The following is a 21,579-nucleotide window of genomic DNA, read 5'->3' as shown; positions in this document are numbered from 1 at the left end:
ACCGAGACCGACTAGAGAAAGACGTTATCCTAGTCGAGACAGGAGGCCTACTCAGAGACTGAATCTATAACATGTTTCTTTTTATATATATATATAGGTAGACAACTCTGATGTAAATATGTTATGTATGTTGTGTTACCAAATGTTATTAGCCCTAGTTATGGTGCATCTGTTGATTTAATTGCACGGGTACGTTTTAATTAAAAGGGGAGGAATGTTGTGTATGTAATATGTATGTTACTTTAAACCTATGGCCAGGGCAGCACTACTTTGTAGGGCGTAGTGATACCGTAGTACCACTCCTGGCCATAGGGGTATAAATAGTACTGTGGGTACTGATCTCCCCTCAGTTCCCGCCTGTTGGTATGAAGTAAAGACCGAAGTTGAACCTTCCAAGCTGTCTCCTCATTATTGTATTAAGTATAGTCACATACTTTACACAACTGAATGTACAATAGATGAGTTGAGGTCTATCTTTGCATGTCATGGCTTACCTGAAGAGTTTGTATTTGACAATGGCCCTCAGTTCCCTTCTGCTCTATTCCAAGAGTTCATGAAATGGAATGGTATCAAACACTCTCTTGTTCCACCATATCATCCAACTTCAAACAGAGCAGCCGAAATGTCAATCAGAATAGTAAAAGAAGCTCTCAAAAGGCAAGTGTTGCAAGGTTGGTCAAGACTCAGCATGAAGCAAGGTTTGGCAAATTTCTTGCTGAAGTACAGAAGTACAGAACTACTCCGCACACTACAACTGGATATACCCCAGCAGAACTCTTGATGAAGAGGAGATTGAGAACACGATTGAGTCTTGTTGAACCAAATTTGGCCTCAAGAGTTTAACAGAAACAGTTGAGTCAGAAACATTATTATGACAGCAATTAGAAAGAATGCAGTTTCAGACAAAACGAGTGTGTTTGTGTTCTCAATCCCCCTGGCAAATAGAGGTCACACAAGTGGGATGTAGGAACCATAATAGAGGTTGGTGGAACCAAGAGATATTTGGTTGAAATTGGTGACAACATCCGAAGTGTTCATGTAGATCAAATGAACTCTGCTAGAGATGAACCAAGACGTGATCCTGAACCGCTTGATCATGAACACATACATGAGTTTGACTCAGTTCAGACTTCAGTAACTGAAGTACCAGGTTCAAAGAAATCTGAAATAGAAACAGGATCATCTTTGAGTTCGGAATCAAAACAAAACAACCCGAAAACTGGTTCAACACTAAAACCTTCTTTAAGGCTCCACAAACCTGTTATTAAACTGGATTTGTAGTTCATTTAAAAGAGAAAAGCCAGGAGTTTTTGTTATGTGGTACATATAATGCTGGGAAAGGTGGGACCATAGTTTTGTTGTATTTGAGAGGCGAATACATATATTTTTTAAAGGGGAGAGCAGTGTTATGTATTATCACATGGTTTGTCACATGGTTTAGTATGAGCATGCTCAGTTCGCTCTGGCCTAGTAAACAAGCACCTTGACTAGCAACTCATCGTGTCTCTGTCTTTCATTTGTTCTACCCACATATATTACAGAATGGATACATGGTGAGACATAGTGCACAAGGAAGTCATAGGAAGTAGAGTCTGATGTAGTTGAGCAGAGGGGTAACACATGTCATCCCTTAGCTGTAGAGCACACGGATGATGATCTCAGGGATCCTGCCAAAAGTGAAGGATCCTAGCAGAGCATCAGACACATATGACCTCTGGATAGTGGTGGAATCCACTGCCCTGCTGTGCACCAACATCCGGGGTGAGGTTCAACTCATTGCAGAGCAGTCTGGAGTAAGTGGCATCTGCAAAAGCATCTGCAAACCTTCCATTGTTTCATGAGAGATCCAGGCAAGCCAGTCAACTCAATGTGGTGGCACTGAATGAAGGTCTGCAAGTCTTATGCAATTGTCTGGAGAGGTTAGTCAACTGGATTGCAAAGCATACAGGGCAGCATCTTGGAGGGACTAGAGGATATTCGGTTGACTCTCAGGGATTTAAGGATCTTGCTGATTTCATGAGGTTTGTTCTCCCTTTGATCATTGGTAACCAGAATCCTGTTCCCAGTACCAGTGGGGAAGCTGGTGTGCATGCCTCAGAGGCTGCTTACTCTCATGTTAACACAAAGGAGCACTCCATCAGCTCCAGTAGAAACTTCCATCTCTGCATGACCAAGCTTTGATGAGTTGACACTTCCAAATAATAGTGCTATATTCACATGTGAAGTTGAACCAAATGAGTCTGTCTAGCAGCCATTGCCATCTTCACCTGCATCTTGTACTTCATGGGTTGGATCTACAGCATAAGCCAGGTTATCAGCAGGCGTTCTGGTATCATCCATGGACATCTGCCTGATGATAACATGGTAAGGTAGCATATTTTCCTGACTGCAAAGTTGTAAAGCACACAACATGCTACCTTAGTTTGTGAAGCAGTGTTGAGCATGCCTGGACCTATCCAGACATTGGAATCTTCCTTCAAGCATCCCAATGGCTTGCACAATTCTTATCCTTGTCTTCATGTGTGCTTCACTGTAGTAGTACTCCTCTGCAGCACTGGTGGTCCTACAAAGAGGTATCATGAGCCATGGGAATAGTAGGTATGCCTTGTCACCCAGCAGCCACCCTAACTCTTGCCTCTGCTGTTGAAATAAAACTTGGACACTGGTCTGACAAAGTATGAAAGCATCATGTCAGCTCCCAGCATGCTATGAATTCACGTGCAAGGAGCTGTACCTATCATCGTAAATGAGCTGCATATTTAGGGAATGGTAGTTTTTGCAGTTTATGTAAATATGGGGGTTTACATTTGGGCACACCATGACACATGGGATCATTAACCCTGACAATCTTGGGGAATTTGGCAACTCTGAGAAATTTGATTGGGAGCACTGTTAAAATTGTATAAACTGAGATGCCCTGGCAAAGATGGCATTGGTGAATTGTCTTATAGAGGAGTGCATAGTTGGCTAATCTGGAAAAAGTCCCTTGGGACTCCCTGGGATCAGCCTGTGGCATAAAAGTTGAGAGCTATGGTCACTCTCCCTGCCACAATCAGAGCTGTTAATGCTGTGGAACTTAGTTGCAGATCTGCCTGCAGCAACAAACAGAGTTACTGTAAAGTATCAAGACTGAAGCACAGCCTCCTGAGACAGAACTCCTGGGAAAGGTCTTGCAAAGTGTGCCTAAGTCTACACATGCTGCTGGATGGGAGGTGCTAGAATAGTCTGGATGTCCTCTGGTGCTGCCTGATTAATCTGGCTTCACTCACAGCCTCCTCCTGCTCCTCTCCCTGCAGCATGTAGATCATGTAAAGTGGGACTTCCAATGGGAAGCCCATTGTGCAGCCTTCAGATCTTAACTCAGTAATGCTCTTGAAATACAATGCTTTCCATGGACTATGCAGAATGTAGAGGAAGGCTTTCTCCCCCAATACCTGAAGTGAGTCCCAAGATTTGGTCAAAAGTCTGCACAAGGAATGTCAGTTCAGCAGTATTCCTTTAACTGGTACTTCCACCTTGATGAACAGTGGTGCACATTCCCACAGGTGTATGGGAAGGCAGAAGTCATGGAATTTACAACGGGTGACTCTCATCTCCTAATTCTGTCATTTGCGTGTGGCTGCCACTGTGATTGCGGGTGTTTCTTCAGCAGTCTTTGAAACTCAATGGAATTTATACTGGGGTGCTTCTGCAGCAGAGACCCAGTGTACGTTGGGACTGTCAAAAATTCCTGCCCCGCAAAGGTGCAATTGCCAACTTCCATACTCCCTGTAATGATATCAGCAAATAGTGATGATATTTGTCTGTGTTTGATTACTTATGCCTTACAGCATATTTGTCTGTGTTTTTGATTACTTGTGCCTGACCAGCAGAGGTCATGTGAGAGACAAGCAGTCCAGAGGAGTTTTACTTTCAGTTTCATTCTAGATGCATCACAGCATAGTGTGTTCTGTAAAAAGCTGTAGAAAGTCTTGAACAAGACTTTAGATTAAACAACATTCTCTTTCAGAAATGAGTCTTTATTGAACCCAAAAAGAAATCAAAACATGATGTCAGAAGTGGCTGAAAGAGAAAAAATCTGAAGTTAGCAACTTGATGGGACAGTGAAAGCAGTTGTGGCAAGTAAGCGAAATCAGCTCTCCACATATTAGCAAGCCAGAAGAGAACATCGTTGCTTACCATTAGAGAATAGCTAACGAAGTGAAAAAATGGAAGGTTTACACCCACCGGCGACGCTTCAATTGACAGGTAATGTGGCTGAAAATTGGAGGAGATTCAAACAACGTGTAGGGTTGTATTTATCAGCAATCGGAGCTGACGATAAAAGTAATAAACAGAAATCGTCCGTGTTTTTACATGTAGTGGGTGATGCAGTGCTGGAGGTATATAATAATTTCATATTTGCCGTTGATGGAGACAAAATGAAGCTAGATAAAATAATGGAACAGTTTGAGGCCTACTGTATACCTAAACGCAACGTGACCTTTGAGAGGCACAAATTTTTCACATGTGTACAGAAAATCGGTGAGACTATTGATCAGTATGTGACTGAACTGAGAAACTGGAGCAAATCGTGTGAATTTGGGGGACTCACAGACTCGCTGATAAAAGACAGACTGGTGTGTGGTATTCGAGATAATGGTCTAAGGGAAAGACTGCTAAGAGAGCAAGATCTAGACCTGGGAACAGCCATAGCACTGTGTAGGGTTACAGAGACTGTGAAGTTGCAGGCAAAGGAGCTGTTCAGTGACAGTAGCTGCAACGTGGATGCAGTGAGAAAGAACGGATACAAACCGTTTAACAAAGAGAGCGCCAATGTGAAAAAAGAGACGTGGCCAGCAAACGAAAATGAAAGGGACAATCGGAAGTCATGTAGTCGATGCGGTACACAGCATCCACCAAGAAAGTGTCCAGCATATGGTAAAACTTGCTATAGTTGCAACAAGAACAACCATTATGCCCATTGCTGTAAGAACCAAGCGCAACAAAGCAAGGTCCATACAGTAGATGAAAGCGACATAGAGGAATTCTATGTAGACGTTGTGTCTGGAAACAAAAGAGAAGAAAGAGACTGGATGTTGACACTAAAAGTGAACGATATACACATTCCATTTAAATTGGATACTGGAGCATAAGTTAATGTGATATCAGAGACCGATTTTAAGAGAATTAGACCCAGACCAAAGTTACATGGAATACAAGTGAAAGTGACCGGATACTCAGGTACTGATATACCAGTGAAAGGAAAATGCATTGTCAAAGTAACACACAAGGACAGAGAGCACACGCTAGCATTAATCATGGTGCCAAAGGAAGTGCAAGCCATACTAGGTTTAAAAGCCTGTGAGAGACTGAACCTGGTAAAGAGAGTCCTCGTTGTGGAAAGCGAAAGAGAGACAGTCTATGATGAACTGAATGTTGCGTACACACCGGGTAAGCTGATGTATACAGCAGACACGTTGTCCAGAGCTGTTGACCCAAGTGAGCCCGCAAACACCACAATGGATGAAAAAGTGAACGCCTATGTGGACATGATCACAAGTGCACTGCCCATAGCAGATGCAAAAATGGAGCTCATAAAGACTGAGACAAACAAAGATGAAACAATGAGACGACTGAGAAAAAGCATCTTGGATGGATGGCCCAACATGAAGCAAGACTGCTCACCTGATATAGCAGAGTACTGGAACTGCAGGGCGGAACTATCAGTGGTCGAAGACATCATCTACAAAGGAAGTAAAATAGTTATCCCAAAGAGTCTGAGAAGAGAGATGCTAAAAAAGATCCATGGAGGACATCTGGGAATCGAAAAGTGTAAGAAAAGAGCATGAGAGGTGATGTACTGGCCACGAATCAACCAAGATGTGACAAATGAGGTGTCAAACTGCACAATATGCCTGAAATATCGAGCAAGCAATCCGGTAGAACCACTAAAGCCACACCCAGCACCAGACAGACCTTACCAGAAGGTAGGCGCTGACCTATTCGTATGTCAAGGGAAGGACTATCTTGTCGTCACAGACTATTACTCCCTGTATCCAGAGGTTTGTAGACTGTACACCACCACTGCAGAAGCTGTGATAAGAAGTATGAAAGCCATATTCTCCAGACATGGCGTGGCAAGCGAGGTCTTCACAGACAACGGACCCCAGTTTAACAATGCAAATTTCCGACACTTTGCCAAAGAGTGGGACTTTGTCCACACAACGTCAAGTCCTCACTATCCACAGTCCAATGGACTAGTGGAAAAATCGGTCCAGACAGTGAAAAGACTGATGTACAAGGCAAAAGACAGTGGAACTGACTTCTACCGAAGCATGCTTCTATACCGCACAACGCCGCTCGAGTGTGGTATGTCACCAGCCCAACTCCTGATGGGACGTCGGCTAAGGTCAAACCTACCCATCCCGGAGAACCTCCTGAAAACAAAAGAGGGGGAGAAAGTGAGGAAGTTCAAAGAGCAACAGAAAGAAAAGCAAAAGTACTACTATGACAGAGGAACACAAAACCTACCTGAACTCCACACTGGTGACCAAGTAAGGTTGAAAGACAAAACAAACACATGGACTCAGAAGGGAACTGTCCTGAGTGAAGTTCAACCAAGATCATACACCATTCAGACAGATGAGGGTGCTGTTCTGAGAAGAAATCGTCGAGATCTTCTCATGGGACCAGCCACAGCAGGTCAAGAGACTGATACTGGTGAACAACCTGCTCACACAGCTGAGAACCAATCATCTGAGGCAACAACTCAGATTCAAGGACAATCAATCAGAAAATCCTCAAGACACGTGAAGCCTCCTGAGAGACTCATTGAGCAAATTTAAGGACTATTGTTAAAGAAGGAAGTAATGTTATCTTATTCTTTCTTCAAGTTCTAGTGTATTGACATATTTCATGTGAACACACAAAGCAAGGGTAAAAAACCTTGATCATGATAATGATAATGTAAGTTCATTAAATGTTGTTAGTTAAAAGTAAAATACTTTTGTTTTAAGAAAGGGAGATGTAATGATATCAGCAAATAGTGATGATATTTGTCTGTGTTTGATTACTTATGCCTTACAGCATATGTGTCTGTGTTTTTGATTACTTGTGCCTGACCAGCAGAGGTCATGTGAGAGACAAGCAGTCCAGAGGAGTTTTACTTTCAGTTTCATTCTAGATGCATCACAGCATGGTGTGTTCTGTAAAAAGCTGTAGAAAGTCTTGAACAAGACTTTAGATTAAACAACATTCTCTTTCAGACATGAGTCTTTATTGAACCCAAAAAGAAATCAAAACACTCCCCAACCCAGGAATTTCTAGATTTGCTGCTTGTCAATCTCAAGCTCTCACTCAAACTTACAACTCTTTTGTTGCATGTCCATAATTTAGTAGGGTGTGTATTAAAGATGTAACATACAATTGAAAACTTTGCCACACTGACATCTAACAACGGCATCACACTGCAATTCATTGTAACACTACGTGATGCATGGTTAGTTACTAACACCTAGATTGGCTTACAGGTTGGCTACATGTCTTGTCACTGTACATGTGCTCCTTCAATTTGCAGCATCTGAAGGCTACTTTTCTGTATAACAAGATGATGCATAATTCAAGCCACAATCCTGACCTGGAGAAATGCCTCCCAGGTAAAATATAGGAGGTGAAGGCACAGCTCCAACATGCCCGATTAAGTCTGGGATGGACTGTAGACCCACATACATGGGTAACAGCGGATTCCTTCAGCTCGCCTCTAATACTAACCGACGTCCCTTTCATCATTCGTCTGCAAGTCCTCATTCTCCTCAAGGTTCCCGAGGACAAGAGAAATTTCCAGAGTAGTGCCCATCATAACATTTCAGGTTAATCAAAGTGTTATATTCCCTGTAATAAAACATGAACCTGAGTGATGCATGAAAATCTGACTTCTGGTATTTTCTAACCCATTCCCCATTCTGGTTGTACCTACATGTGAGCGGTGCTTTGCAAAAATTATCCTATATTTCTTTCTTAAATAGGCAGACTGTGCCTGTAGGAAAACAGACACTGATAAAACAATTCCCTTTGATCACTTTGATGGCAAGGAACAAGTCTGCAGGTGATAGATAATATGTGCAGCTTGACAAGACAGGGACAAAGATGATTTTATTCTCTCTGGTTCTTTCTGCTGAGGCATCAGGAATATTCATGATACAGTGTAAAAACCATGCAGGAGAAAAATATACTAAGGAAATTGTAATTTCCAGCTGTTACCTTCTAGGGTGTAAAGAGCGTTAACATCTCTGTTTGCTTACTTCAAAAAAAGTGGCTTTATGTAAAAGAAGCCCCTTAACATAAAATTGCAGTTTTGGCTAAAAAGCAAAGAATTCTGTGGGCAAACCAAAATTCATGTTTTCTACATACAATATCTCACCTTGAAGATCAATGAAAGAGAGAAAACTGATGGTTCCATTCAAATGGTCGGTCAGAAATAGCAAGGAACACCTTTCTGAAAAAGGTATATTAGGAACATAGAAATATTAACTCCTTGTGGCTTGATTCTAGTTATATTTTTAGGTATTATGCTTGTTGACTATCTTGTTCTTTCTTTTTGGTTCTGCATATTATTTCACTTGCAACTAAATTTGACCAGCAGTTTTAGTTTGCACGCATCTTTCTCCAGATTCTCTCCGATCTCCCCTCATGACCTCTCTGCACTCACCTTGTCCATGAGACCCACTCCCTGCTCCCTCGACTCTATTCCCACTAAACTGCTGACCACCCAACTTGCTTTTCTGGCTCCCATGTTAGCTGATATTGTTAACAGTTCTCTGACCTCAGGTACTGTTCCGGTCTCCTTCAAATCTGCCGTCATCACCCCTCTCAAAAAAACAACCCTTGACCCCTCCATCCTTGCAAACTACCGCCCCATCTCCAACCTCCCTTTCCTCTCCAAAGCCCTTGAATGTGTTCTCACCTCCCAAATCCTTGCCCATCTGTGATAAATCCATGTAGTGAGACAAGGACTCAAAGAGGCGATATTGTAGAATTAACACAAGTACTTTATTAACAAACAGAGTAACAAACATCATGCCTGCATCCTGGCATTTCACCTTTGCTGACCTTGACAGGAAGCAAACCTCTGACCTTAACAGGAAGCAAACCTCTGACCTTAGCAGCAGCATTGGTTACAGCACCACCTGGTGGATAACCTTAATCATAACATCCCAGATTACTATACCATCTTTCCCGGAACTCCATGTTTGAATCCCTCCAATCAGGTTTCCGCCCTGCCGCAGTACCGAAACAGCTCTCATCAAAGTCACAAGTTACATCCTATGTGACTATGACAAAGGTAAACTATTCGTCCTCGTCCTCCTCAACCTGTCTACAGCCTTTGACACGTTTGACCACTCCATCCTCCTCCAATGCCTCTCCACCGTCATCCAGCTGTGTGGGACTGCACTCGCCTGGTTCCATTCGTATCTATCTAATCGTAGTCAGAAAATCACCTGCAATGGCTTCTCTTCCCACTCCCACATCGTTACCTCTGGGGTCCCCCTATCCTTGGTCCCCTCCTATTTCTCATCTACATGCTGCCCCTTGGTGACATCATCTGAAAACACAGTATCAGTTTCCACATGTATGCTGATGACACCCAGTTCTACTTCACCACCACTTCTCTCGACCCCTCCATGGTCTCTAAATTGTCAGACTACTTGTCCGACATCCAGTTCTGGATGAGCAGCAATTTTTTCCAATTAAATATTTGGAAGACCAAAGCCTTTGTCTTTGGTCCTCGCCACAAACTCCGTTCCTAAGCCATTGACTCCATTCCTCTCCCTAGCATCTGTCTGAGGCTGAACCAGACTGTTTGCAACCTTGGTGTCATTTTTGACCCTGAAATGAGAATCCGACCACATTTCCGCGCCATAACTAAGACCGCCTATTTCCACTTCCGTAACATCGTCTGTCTCTGCCCCTGCCTCAGCTCATCTGCTGCTGAAACCCTTGTCCATGCCTTTGTTACCTCTAGACTTGACTATTCCAATGCATTCCAAGCTGGCCTCCCACGTTCTACCCTATGTAAACTTGAGGTCATCCAAAACTCGACTGTCTGTGTCCTAACTCGCACCAAGTCCCGTTCACCCATCACCCCTGTGCTCGCTGACCTACATTGGCTCCCGGTTAAGCAACACCTCAATTTTAAAATTCTCATCCTTGTTTTCAGATCCCTCCGTGCCCTCGCCCCTCCCTATCTCTGTAATCTCCTCCAGCCCTGCAACCTTCCGAGATATCTGTGCTCCTCTAATTCTGCCCTCTTGAGCATCCCTGATTTTAATTGCTCAACCTTTGGTGGTGGTACCTTCAGCTGCCTAGGATCTAAGCTCTGGAATTCCCTCCCTAAACCTCTCCACCTATCTACCTCTCTTTCTTCCTTTAAGATGCTCCTTAAAACCTACCTCTTTGACCAAGCTTTTGGTCATCTGCCCTAATTTCTCCTTATGTGGCTCGATGTCAATTTTTTTGCCTTATAACACTCCTGTGAAGCACCTTGGGACATTTTGCTATGTTAAAGGCGCTATATAAGTACAAGTTGTTATTGTATTGGTTTGCCAATGTGCTTTTTCCACCTTTGAAGATAATGGGAGAACATGGTGGTCATATCATTTATTTACCAGTAAGTAGTTTGTTATAACTGGAGTCAGATGTTTTATGCCGAATGGCCTACTCCTGCTCCTATCTTCTATGTTTCTATGCATAAGGGACTTGGTCTACTTATGGAACAACCTGAACTGCAACAGTGTGTGCCAAAAGATTAACAATTGTTGTGTAATTGCTTAAGTTTAATGAGTGATCGTCAATAGCTGAATACTGGGAAATGACATTGCTCCAACTGCCGGCGCGCTGTGCTTGCGTATCCTAGGGGCGCAGTTAGTTCGAAGCGTCCCCTGGGATCACGTGGGCCATGGAGAGCCAATGGTAGCAGGGAATCTGTATTCATAGATTTGACAGGAAGACCTGTCAAATCTATGAATAGAGTTCGGCCCCAAAACATAACTAAAACTTCAAATAACTTTTTTTTAAAAATCACATTTTTAAAATAACTATAAATTACATAAAATAATTATTTTAAACAATAATTTAAATTTTTGAAAAAGTTAATTACAGTTTTTAACGGCTAAAAATAAACTTACCTTTCTTTAAAGTATTTAAAAATAATAAACCTGTGGAAAAAATGTTTTAATTTAACTTAATTCACCACTTACCTTGTTAAATACAGGCCTTGCGATGGCTTTTTACAAGCGTAGCTCCTGGAGACTTACCCTCCCGGAAAAACCTGCAAAAAAAATGGAAGTTCCAGGCGTATGCGCTGCCTCTCCGGTGCACGCGTTCGACCTGTGAACCCCTTCCTTCAAGGGAACGGAAGTTCCGGTTTCCCGCACATGCGCAGTGCATGCACGAAACCGGCACTTTCGTTGGGCCTACACGTGAGTACCCAGTGCGTACTCACCCGTGGGGACCCGAAGTTCTGACCCCTGCGGCCCAGGATCGGAATCCCACTCGGGCCCACAGCATAATGGCCGGCGCACTAGGTAAGTGCAGGTCGGAGGCTTGCACCCGTGGGAAGCCTCTGACCCGAATTTCTGGGCCATTATCAATAAAATTATAATTTAAAATTCATTTTGCCATATAGCCTGGTTTGTTAATATAATAATGTGTATATATTTGATGTTTAACATTTTATTCCAGTATTGTATAATTGAACAAGGATCACAGCTGCCTAACTGCCTGATTATCAGCTAAAATGATTTTTAATTCAATAGTTTACCTCATGCTGATTCAGAGCAATTATATGCTACACTTCCCATATGCTTAATCACATTTAATTCTTGTTGATTTTACATCATTGAATTATGTCATTCCAAATTAAACTAGCCTGAAAATTCAGCAATGTTATTTAGCTGAATTAAGTGATGTTGTCACCCTCAATGGCCTCTGGGAATACATAGGAAAATCAAAAGAATAGTGGGTGCATAGTTGCATTTATGGATGGCAAGTGAGTAATAAAAACTATTTCTCTGCAAAATTCTGTTTCCCTTTGACAATTACTGAGTGGACTTTCCAACCTATAGTGTCCTTTTCTTTGATCAGCATCAGGATGCAATAATTTTGCCTGCCAAATTATTAAAAATAAAACCATTTTGTGTCACATGCATTGGGAGTACAGGGTTGCAGTAGCCTAGTTGTTCTGGTACTGAGGTCATAAGTTCAAATCCCACCATGGTGAGTTGTGAAATTGGATTAAATTGGATTAAATCTGCTAATTTGTGGGCTAGTACCAGAAAAAATATCCATGTAAGCTGTCACATTGTTGTAAAAACCCAATTGGTTCACTGATGTCCTTCAGCAAAGGGAGCCTGCTACGCCTACCTATGAAACTCTGGAATCTGACACTATTGTGAGAGCACCATCATTACAGGAATCGCAGTGGTTCAAAAAGAAGGCCCACCACCACTTTTCAGGGCAACTGGGGATGTGCAATATTGTGGCCTTGCTAGTGTCACCCACATCCCAAAATTAAATAAAGCGACATGAAATCGTAACTCTTGGGTACAAATGAACTATGCATCAAGTCCATATTCTGAATCACCATTGCTTATACTGTAAATATAAGTAAAAAACATGCCACTCAAGTACAGTAGAGAAGCTTTTGATAGCTAGCTGACTTGAGTCATGTTGTCTTTGCACCTTCCTTTGTTGCAATGTATATATGACTACCTCATATAATCAGTCAAAATAATTAACAAGGGGCTCCACTCTCAGCTCAAACGTGATTTTCTCCATGGCTACGGCATTCCAACAGGCAGTATTTTAACTAGATTGCAGGGGTGGGGAAGTACAGATCCATAAATTAATTTTACTTCAAGCCTAGTTAGTTATTTTGGATTTTTTTAAAACTAAGCAAGCAATGCTAATTTTATTTTATTTTTTCTTGGCAGCATAAACGCTGTATACCAGCATCTCTTGAAGCCTACTACTCAGCACAAGACTCTACTTCCCGAGGGCGATTCTACACAGTCATCAGCCATTACAGCTTGGCTAAACAAACCACCTCCCGGTCAGTTTCTCCATGGCTGCCTGCTGCATCCGCTGAGAAACCAGCAGAACATGATTCAAAATCCTCAAGCAGTGATAGTCACTGAGCAACTTACCCGGGGTGACGTTTTTCAAAACATAAAACCAAGTGAAAGGTGTTAAGGTTGCTAATAATGGACTGTTGTAGCAGTTCCAAAAAGAAGCAGTATTTGGATTATACAATAGTTGTTTCTTTTGTCCCTTGTCCTTGTTGATTTGTAATTGATTCTGAAGTTTTTTTGTACAAAGGCATGTTTGGTGTTGCTGCACTTCACATTATAAACTCATTTTTAAATAGGCAACTTGAAGAAATCTGTCTTCGATGACTTTGTTCTTATTGTTTAATTGAATTTCAAAAATAACCTTCACAAAGTGTTCAGTGAGCTCTCTCCCGAAGACAGAGGCGGTGCACATTTATTCATTCTTTGAAATAGAGCATTTCCCGCATGAGCAGTTTATGTGCATGCAATTTTGCACGTTTAGCTGACGTGTACAGTTATAATCATATGATGTTGTCACCCTCAATGGCTGCACTTTTCTAGAAGTAAAACAGATAAGATAAGCGTATGTAATACAGCCATTGGTTGAAGAGCAGTTGATAACATATATTTCTCCTATACCTGCGGACACCTAGGTGCTCTGTAGTTCCTGCATACTAGAGTAATGCTTATGCTTGGAAAGGGATCGAGTGATTAACTGCTGTACATATGAATTCCTGATATTAAGGGATGCAGTATGGGGATTTATACATTAGATTTCACATGAATTATCAGATTTGTAGCTGAAGCTTGGTAGAGAATTGTAATGATTAGTATTTAACACAAGTGCAGAACTATCTTTCTCATGTTTTCACATGTAATATTTCATTGTCAATTGTGTTGATTTTCAGCTAATGTAAAAAACGGAATCATTTATAACTCCTTGTGGTGTATTTTTGTCACTATCTAGCAGAAACTAAAGTATTTTTGGTTGTGTTTCTTGGGGTTTTTCCGATAAAGAAATAAAGCTAGATGTGTCTGACATTTTCAATCGTTTTTTTTAATTTTTGTTGGATTTCCTGCTGATCACAAATAAAACAGAACAAGCAAACATTTTATTATCCACTTTTATTAGCTATAACCTTTATTGAGTTAATGCTCCCTTCTATGCACAATGTTACGATCACTATCTGCATTGTTGCAATGCCATTTATTTTATACTTGTATATGACTATAGTTACACCAATCTGTTGAATTCCTCTCCATAATACCTTGCATTGGTGGAAACAAGAATATGCAATAGGATCAAAGTCTAGGAATACATCAAATGGAAGGGGCTGGTGTTAGTGCTGAAAAAAGTAATTACTCTTAATTTCCACACCAGTTAATTTCTGGCCGTCGGACACCAGAAGAACATAACGGGAAGAGGCTGTGCTAGACAGCGTTCTTGATGAACCCTTAATAAACCCTTCAAATACAAATGCCGATAATAAACACTCTTCTTAAAATGCAGTTAACAAATATAATTTATTTGTGCTTGTAAAACAAACAGAAAAAATGCTTCCAAATGATTTGATTACAATGGCCCAGAAATTCGGGTCGTGGGCTTCCCGCGAGTGCAAGCCCCCGACCTGCACTTACCTTGCGCGCCGGCAGTTGAGCTCTAGGGCCCCGTGGAATTCCGCTCCGGGGCCTGGCCCAGCTGCTGGCGCACTATGCTTGCATGTCCCAGGGGTGTAGTTAGTGCGATGCGTCCCCTGGGATCACGTGAGCCATGGGCAGCCAATCGGAGGAGGGAAAAGCCCATTCATAAGATTGACAGGAAGACCTGTGAAAACTTATGAATACTACAGGCCCCAAAATAGCAGTAAACCTTCAAATAAATTTTTAAAAAACATCACACTTTTTAAATAAACTATAAATTACATTAAGTAACTTTTAAACAATAATTTAAATTTTTGAAAAAATAATTTTATAAAAAAAGGGGCTAAAAATAAACTTACCTTGCTTTAAAGTATTTAAAAATAATAAACCTGTGGAAAAAATGTTTTAATTTTAATTAATTGACCACTTACATTGTAAAAAGCAGGCCTTACGCCTGCTTTTTAAATGTGTAAATCCTGTAGGCTTAACCTCGCGTGAAAACCTGCAACCTTCCTGCGCACACGTTCGACCTCTGAACCTCTTCGTTCAGAGGATCGGAAGTGCCGGTTTCCCGCGCATGCGCTGTGCATACAGGAAACCGGCATTTCCATTCGGCCTACAGGTGAGCACCCCGTGCGTACTCACCCGTGGAGAGCCGGATTTCTGGGCCAATATTAAGGAAAAAGCAATACCAAAATCTGACCTATTCCACTGCATTTAACAGTTTATCAAAACAAAGTAATGCTTTTGAATAGATGGTGGAATTATGGTTGTACAATTTAAAATCTAAATACTAAAAGCATAACGAGAGGCATTTATTCAAAGGCAAAATATGGTCTGCATTTTTTTCTAGTTTTGTACTTCCAATTCATCCCTCTCGCCTCATTTGTTGTGGGAAGCAGTCGGGCAGTTCTGTCTTCAGACAGAATGTTTTATATTTCATATTCTATTTGTTGGCCTATGGTGTTAGGAACACCTTCAATCATGGAGCACCTGCTGACAGTATTGTTTCTTTAGTGGACCTGCAGATTTCATTAAGTAGTTCTGACAGCGCTTCCATCCCTTGGACCTCAATAATTGCATTCATCATGCAAGCAATTTCTTCTCAGCTCTTTTCTTCCTCTGTGGGGAGTTGTGGGATGGTAGACAGCCACAAATAGCTTTTATGTTGTGAAGAACATCTCCAATTAGTAGTGTAGCTCTGTAACCTCAAAATATTTCATTGCTAACACTTGCTTTCGTTACAGTTTGTGCCATTAAATAAATGTCCCTCTGGACCCCATAGTGCTGGACCATTAAAATTAGACCCATGTATCATTAACATCTTGCTTGCATACCATTTCCTCAAGTTTTTTCTCTATATAATGGGTGGCGTAATAAGATGCAGCTGGAAACAAGCACAGTTAGGACAAATGTCTGGTGGCGGACTGGTTCCTCGAAAGGGCGTGGGAATTGTCTTGTAAAAGAGCGGCGGCAATTCGAGAGGGGGAGGGGTGACATTGCGCAAAAACGCAAACATTTACTCCACATAAAATATTTTGTTCTTAATTTGCTCAACTCAATGGGCCAGAAATTCGGGTCGGAGGCTTCCCGTTGGTGCAAGCCCCCGACCTGCACTTACCTAGCGTGCCGGCCGTTGTGCTGTGGGCCTGCGTGGGATTCCGATCCTGGGCCTCCTCCAGCTGCCAGCGCGCAGTGCTTCCGTATCCCAGGGGTGCAGTTAGTTTGATGCATCACCTGAGATCACGTGGGCCATGGAGAGCCAATCGTAGCAGGGAATCTCTATTCATAGATTTGACAGGAAGACCCATCAAATCTATGAACAGCGTTCGGTACCAAAACATAACTAAAACTTCAAATAAAGTTAAACAAAAACATCACATTTTTAAAATAACTAAATTACATAAAATAACTATTTTAAACAATACATTTTTGAAAAAATTAATTACAGTTTTTAACGGGGCTAAAAATAAACTGACCTTTAAAGTATTTAAAAATAATAAACCTGTGGAAAAAATGTTTTAATTTTACTTAATTCACCACTTGTTAAAAGCAGGCCTTGCGACTGCTTTTTAAAAGCGCAGCTGCTGGAGACTTACCCTCCCGGAGAAACCTGTAAAAATAACGGAAGTTCCAGGCGTACGCGCTGCCTCTCCGGTGCACGCATTCGGCCTGTGAACCCCTTCCTTTAAGGGAACGGAGGTTCCAGTTTCCTGCGCATACGCAGTGCATGCACGAAACCGGCACTTTCGTTGGCCCTACGCGTGAGTACCCAGCACGTACTCACCCATGGGGTCCCGAATTTCTGGCCCTATATTAAAATAAACATTACAAATTGTGGAAAGATGAACATTCCAACATAAGAAAATGCATTTCATCCAACCAATAAAAACCATCTCAGTTCAGCACTGTTCCCTGCAGTTATGCACAAAATTTGTTGATTGTCAATGTTTATCATGAAGTATTTTTCCACGCACATCATCATGGCATCCTCTAATGTCCATCAGTTAGGGAACATCAAACGGCCATGCCGATTCTGTTAATTTCAAGAAACATCGTTCAGAAGTTACCTGAGTTAGAGACAAATGAGGAGATGGAAGAGGGACCATTAAAATGGAGTGACCTCCCGCCGTGACCCTGCCGATTGCAATTTTATATTGCATATGCCAAGGACAGTCGCCCAAAGCTAGCAGGGTCCTTGTTTAAATTGCAGCTGGGGTCCTGATGAAGAATATTGACTGCAATATTAATCACAGGCCTGTGTGGGAAGCCCTTATGGAGCTGGGGCCTGCAGAGGCCCAGCAAGCTAAGGTTTTAGAAAGTTTTTGTAGTTTCCTTGTGGGTGAGGAGGAACAGGCATGCTCCTCTGCTCCATAATCTTGAGCCCTCCCCTGCCTTGGGCTTCAAATGGGCCTTGCACTGATCCTCACTATTTTCCCTGAGTTTCGACCAGTTAAGAGCTACATTGCCCATTGAAGGCAAAAAATATAAATTTTTGAGACCCTCCTGCAGTTTATCTCCCGCAGTTTCACAAGTGTATTCGCAGGAGGAGTATACCCATCATTGGCAAGTTTCAGAGTTTCCGCCTAATTCTGTGGATCAAATAGAGTCATCCCTGTAAACAGCTCTCTATGCTTCAAGAATCGACTTGGAAGACTAGACAAGACAGTATCCCTGATTAGATTGAAGCATTCAGTTTGATACTTGTCAATACCATTTTGTCGAGCTTCAGAGCGGACAATTTTGTAGTATTTCTTTCTTGGAGCAAACTCGGTTTCTTGTAAACTCTTTTCAGCTACAGAGTCGGCATCTTGGTCATCCAGAAATTGAAATGCTTGCTCAACAAAAGTATCAGCACATTCGTCTGTGAAGATGCCTCTCAGCCCATGGAGCGGCCCTTGGATCCTAGTTCAGTAATTCTCTTGAAGTACAATATCTGATTTTCACAGATAATGCAGATTCTAGGGGAAGGCTTCCTAAGTAGAAAAGTGAAAAACATTTTGCAATACCTGCAATGAGTCCCAACATATGGCCAAAAGTCTCCACAGGCAATTTCTGTTGAGCACTGTTTTTCCACCTTGATGAATGGGTTCTGGTAAAATGCACCTTGTAAATAGTGCTGAACCTTCTCAAGGGTGGATGCTCAGGTGGAAGTCATGGAATTTCAGATGGGTGACGTCATCCCATCCCAATTCCATCATTTGTATTGAGTGTGCGGGTGCCTTTTCAGTGTGTTCATGCTGGGGTGCTTCGCCAGTGGAACCCTGGTGTACATTCCTGTCCTTGTAAAGATATAATAATTGCTCACTGACGGCCTCCTCCAACCCAGGAATTTCAGGGCCATAGAGTCTAGCTAAACATGTTCCCCTAAATGATCCTATGTAACTACTGCAATGAGAAGTTGTGTTCTCTGAGGATGTTGCAGTCCATGGGGGAGAAATTCAGTATCGGCCCGTTTGGGACGCAATTATCGGCCAGGCACAAAGTTTAGCGCCTGGCGCTAATTATCGCCTCCGACTGCAAACTTGGCTTCTATCGCCCCTGGAGGTGATTGAAGCGCTAAATCAGGTGCTACACACCTCTCTTAAGGCGCTAACGCTGAGGAGTGAGGCGCTACCTCAGAGCGCTGGCGAAGCTCATGTGATGTCAGTCAGCAATGGAACACAGACACAATGGCGCCGGCCAGTTCTTAAAGGGGAGGGTTGATCTTGCTGTCCATCCACACTTTGCTCATTGCAGCCTTGAAACTCAGCCTGGAGGGGCCTGTGCATCAAATCTGCTGGAAAGAACAATGGAGAGGACCCAGGGAAAGAGCTCAGAGTGCAGCCCCATAGTCTTCTAAATCGATGCAAAGAAGGTCAAATCAAAATGAAGCTGCAAAGTGCTGCTCAGTACCCAAAACTCCTTCACACAGCGTTGAATCTCTCCAGGAGTCTCTCTCCCTCTCAGAATGTGTGGTGCAAAAATGTCACAGACAAAAAAAGGCAGGAAGCGGTCGCCTTTAAATAGCGTTCCCCCAGTCCATTCCCGACTGCAAAACGTGCCCCTCAACCTGTCATTGCTAGCGGCAGGCGGAAAGGCAGGGGGCGCCACTCAATATCCGGTCCAGGGCACTACCAGGGCGTTGCACGCTCGACTGACGTCACAATCTGTGGGCGCAGGAGATCGTGGCGGTAGTGTTTAGCGCTGCCGCAAAATGTTTGGTCAATTTTGCGAGCGGCGCAAACATTGCCGCCCCGGGCGCTAGTTGCTTTGCGACCCTAATGGGAGGCGCAAAGCAACTGAATTTTTCCCCACATTGGTTTACACAAACTATCTCTTGTGTATTAGCACTAAATCATAGGGTATAATTACAAGTTTGCATCATAGCGCAAGACGGTAGAAATTCAACCAGATTCGTGCTGAGCTGGGGTTAGCACAAATGAAGCTCAGTGCACCTTGTAGCAAATGCTACAAATGTTACTTCGTTCCTTCAAACAGAAGGCATGGTACAAATTTTAGTGAAAAAAAATGCACTTGGATTTTGATTCACAGAGTCAGCAATTGATTAATGAGAAAGTGATTAATAAGAATTCATTTTATAAGACAAAAACTTGCTTGATTTAAAAAAAATCTTACTGTTAACCTATTCAAATAAATTGAATTAAAAATATGAGTTATATTGCAAAATGGCACCATTTATATTGATTCAGAATAATTCTATTAGCCTAGAAATTACAATTGCCAATATTATGACAATCTTTGTCTGTTGCTTTAGTGTAGACACTAACCCATTTCAAATAAGCAGATAAGCCTCAGTTAAAGTAGCAGAAGAGGAATGCCATATAAATGTGTTAAGTGTTTGCTTGGTAATATTGTCAACAATAATTTCTAGGCTACAGTCAGCTGTTATATTAAATTGAGGAATATTTATAGAACGCTTTGCAAACTATCAAATGTTAAAATACTGACACAAGTATGAAGTAAATTAAAACAAATAAATTTGGTGCATCTTCTTAAAGCAATTACATTAAGTCGAACACACAGGCCGGAATTTTCCTTGCCTAGGCGGGTCGGGTGCATGTGGGCTGCATGGCGGGTCGGAACCACGTTCTTCTTATCATCCCACTCCTCAGGTCTACTTTTAGTTAAGAGCTTATTAAGGCAGGCCTGCGCGTTTCCCGGCCCTATTAAATGGTGTGTGTCTGATGACGTCATCAATGGCTCATATTTAAAGCAGCCTTGGCCACATTGCATTTAAAGGTTCATCTAGGAGTGTGCAGGGAGGATATATCACCATCTGTTATTGCTTAAACTTGCAAAGATGGCTTCAGAAAGACAGAGGGCTGCACCCAGGTTTTCCGATGACTCCCTACATATTCTTGTGGAGGGAGAGCATGCAGGGAGGTCCTCTTCCCTGCTGATGGGCGGAAGAGACCTCCCCAGGAGACAAAAAGAGTCTGGCTCCAAATTGCAGAGGAGGTGAACAGCAGGGATGTGTTGAGGCGGACCTGGGTGCAGTGCTGGAAGCGTTTCAATGATCTCATGGGATCAGGAAAGGTGAGTGCAAAGCCACACTCACCTTCACCCTGCTGTGCTTGTCATCACATCCCCATCACTCTGCCTTCCCAAGCCTACTCCTGCACATCATTACTCACATCAACATACCTTGCACGTCCACCTATCCCTCTCTCTCTATCTACATACTCACATCCCCATCTGACTAGCTACCCCTCACACTCACCCTCATCATAATGCAATCATACCAACTGACAACACACAAGGAGGCCACTTGGCATCGGCACCCCAATCCATCATAGTCACCCTCTACAGATGTAACCCACACATTCCTTACACTCATACCATCACTCTCACTCAACCTTCTCTCCCTCCTTGCAGGAGAAATGAGCCCACAATAACAGGGAGAGGGAGAGAACTGGAGGTAGCCCTCCATCATTCACCACATCGACAGCAGCAGAGGAGGTTGCCCTGGAGGTGTCAGGAGTTGTGGAGCTGCTGGTGGTGGGAGACGGAGAGAGGGGGAACTCCCAGCAACCTGGTGACTGAATTACATCTCATAGAGCCACATGGCATACAGCAGTCACTCATATGGGGATTGATGTCAGCTGCCATTGAATGGTCATCATGTGCATAATGGTATTGTTACCCATTCTTAATATAACATTTCTAAATCATCTCTTTACTCTCCCACAGGTCCATCAAGAGCACCCCCCTCCCCGCACCCCCCCCCCCCCACTGTCCAGCCGGAGGAGGAAGATGACTTCTCAGAGGAGCCTCCAGCCTTTGAGGGAGCACCGTCACCAGACCTAAGTGCACCCAGCACCAGCGCAGATACGCACACCTCGGTGGG

At 42.7% G+C, this 21,579-nt stretch overlaps 1 protein-coding gene across 4 annotated transcripts in view; it reads left to right on the top strand.

Annotated features, from left to right (window-relative positions):
• The window catches only part of nsg2 (neuronal vesicle trafficking associated 2), a 117,478-nt gene extending 103,351 nt beyond the window's left edge, over window positions 1-14,127 (top strand). For 3 of the 4 annotated variants that reach the window (XM_085995375.1, XM_085995374.1, XM_085995377.1), the window contains one exon: window positions 12,972-14,127. In XM_085995375.1, coding sequence (XP_085851501.1) covers window positions 12,972-13,230 — 259 coding nt within the window. In that variant the 3' untranslated portion in view covers window positions 13,231-14,127. The remainder of the gene's footprint in view (window positions 1-12,971) is intronic. The other variant, XM_085995376.1, reaches the window with a different exon arrangement.
• The last annotated feature ends 7,452 nt before the right edge of the window (window positions 14,128-21,579 follow it).

This window comes from Somniosus microcephalus, chromosome 8, assembly GCF_052327205.1.
Source record: "Somniosus microcephalus isolate GS21.2 chromosome 8, FLI_Smic_1.0, whole genome shotgun sequence".
Classification (NCBI taxonomy): domain Eukaryota; kingdom Metazoa; phylum Chordata; class Chondrichthyes; order Squaliformes; family Somniosidae; genus Somniosus; species Somniosus microcephalus.
The sequence above is the reverse complement of the archived record's forward strand: the minus strand, read 5'-3'. Positions and strand labels throughout refer to the sequence as shown.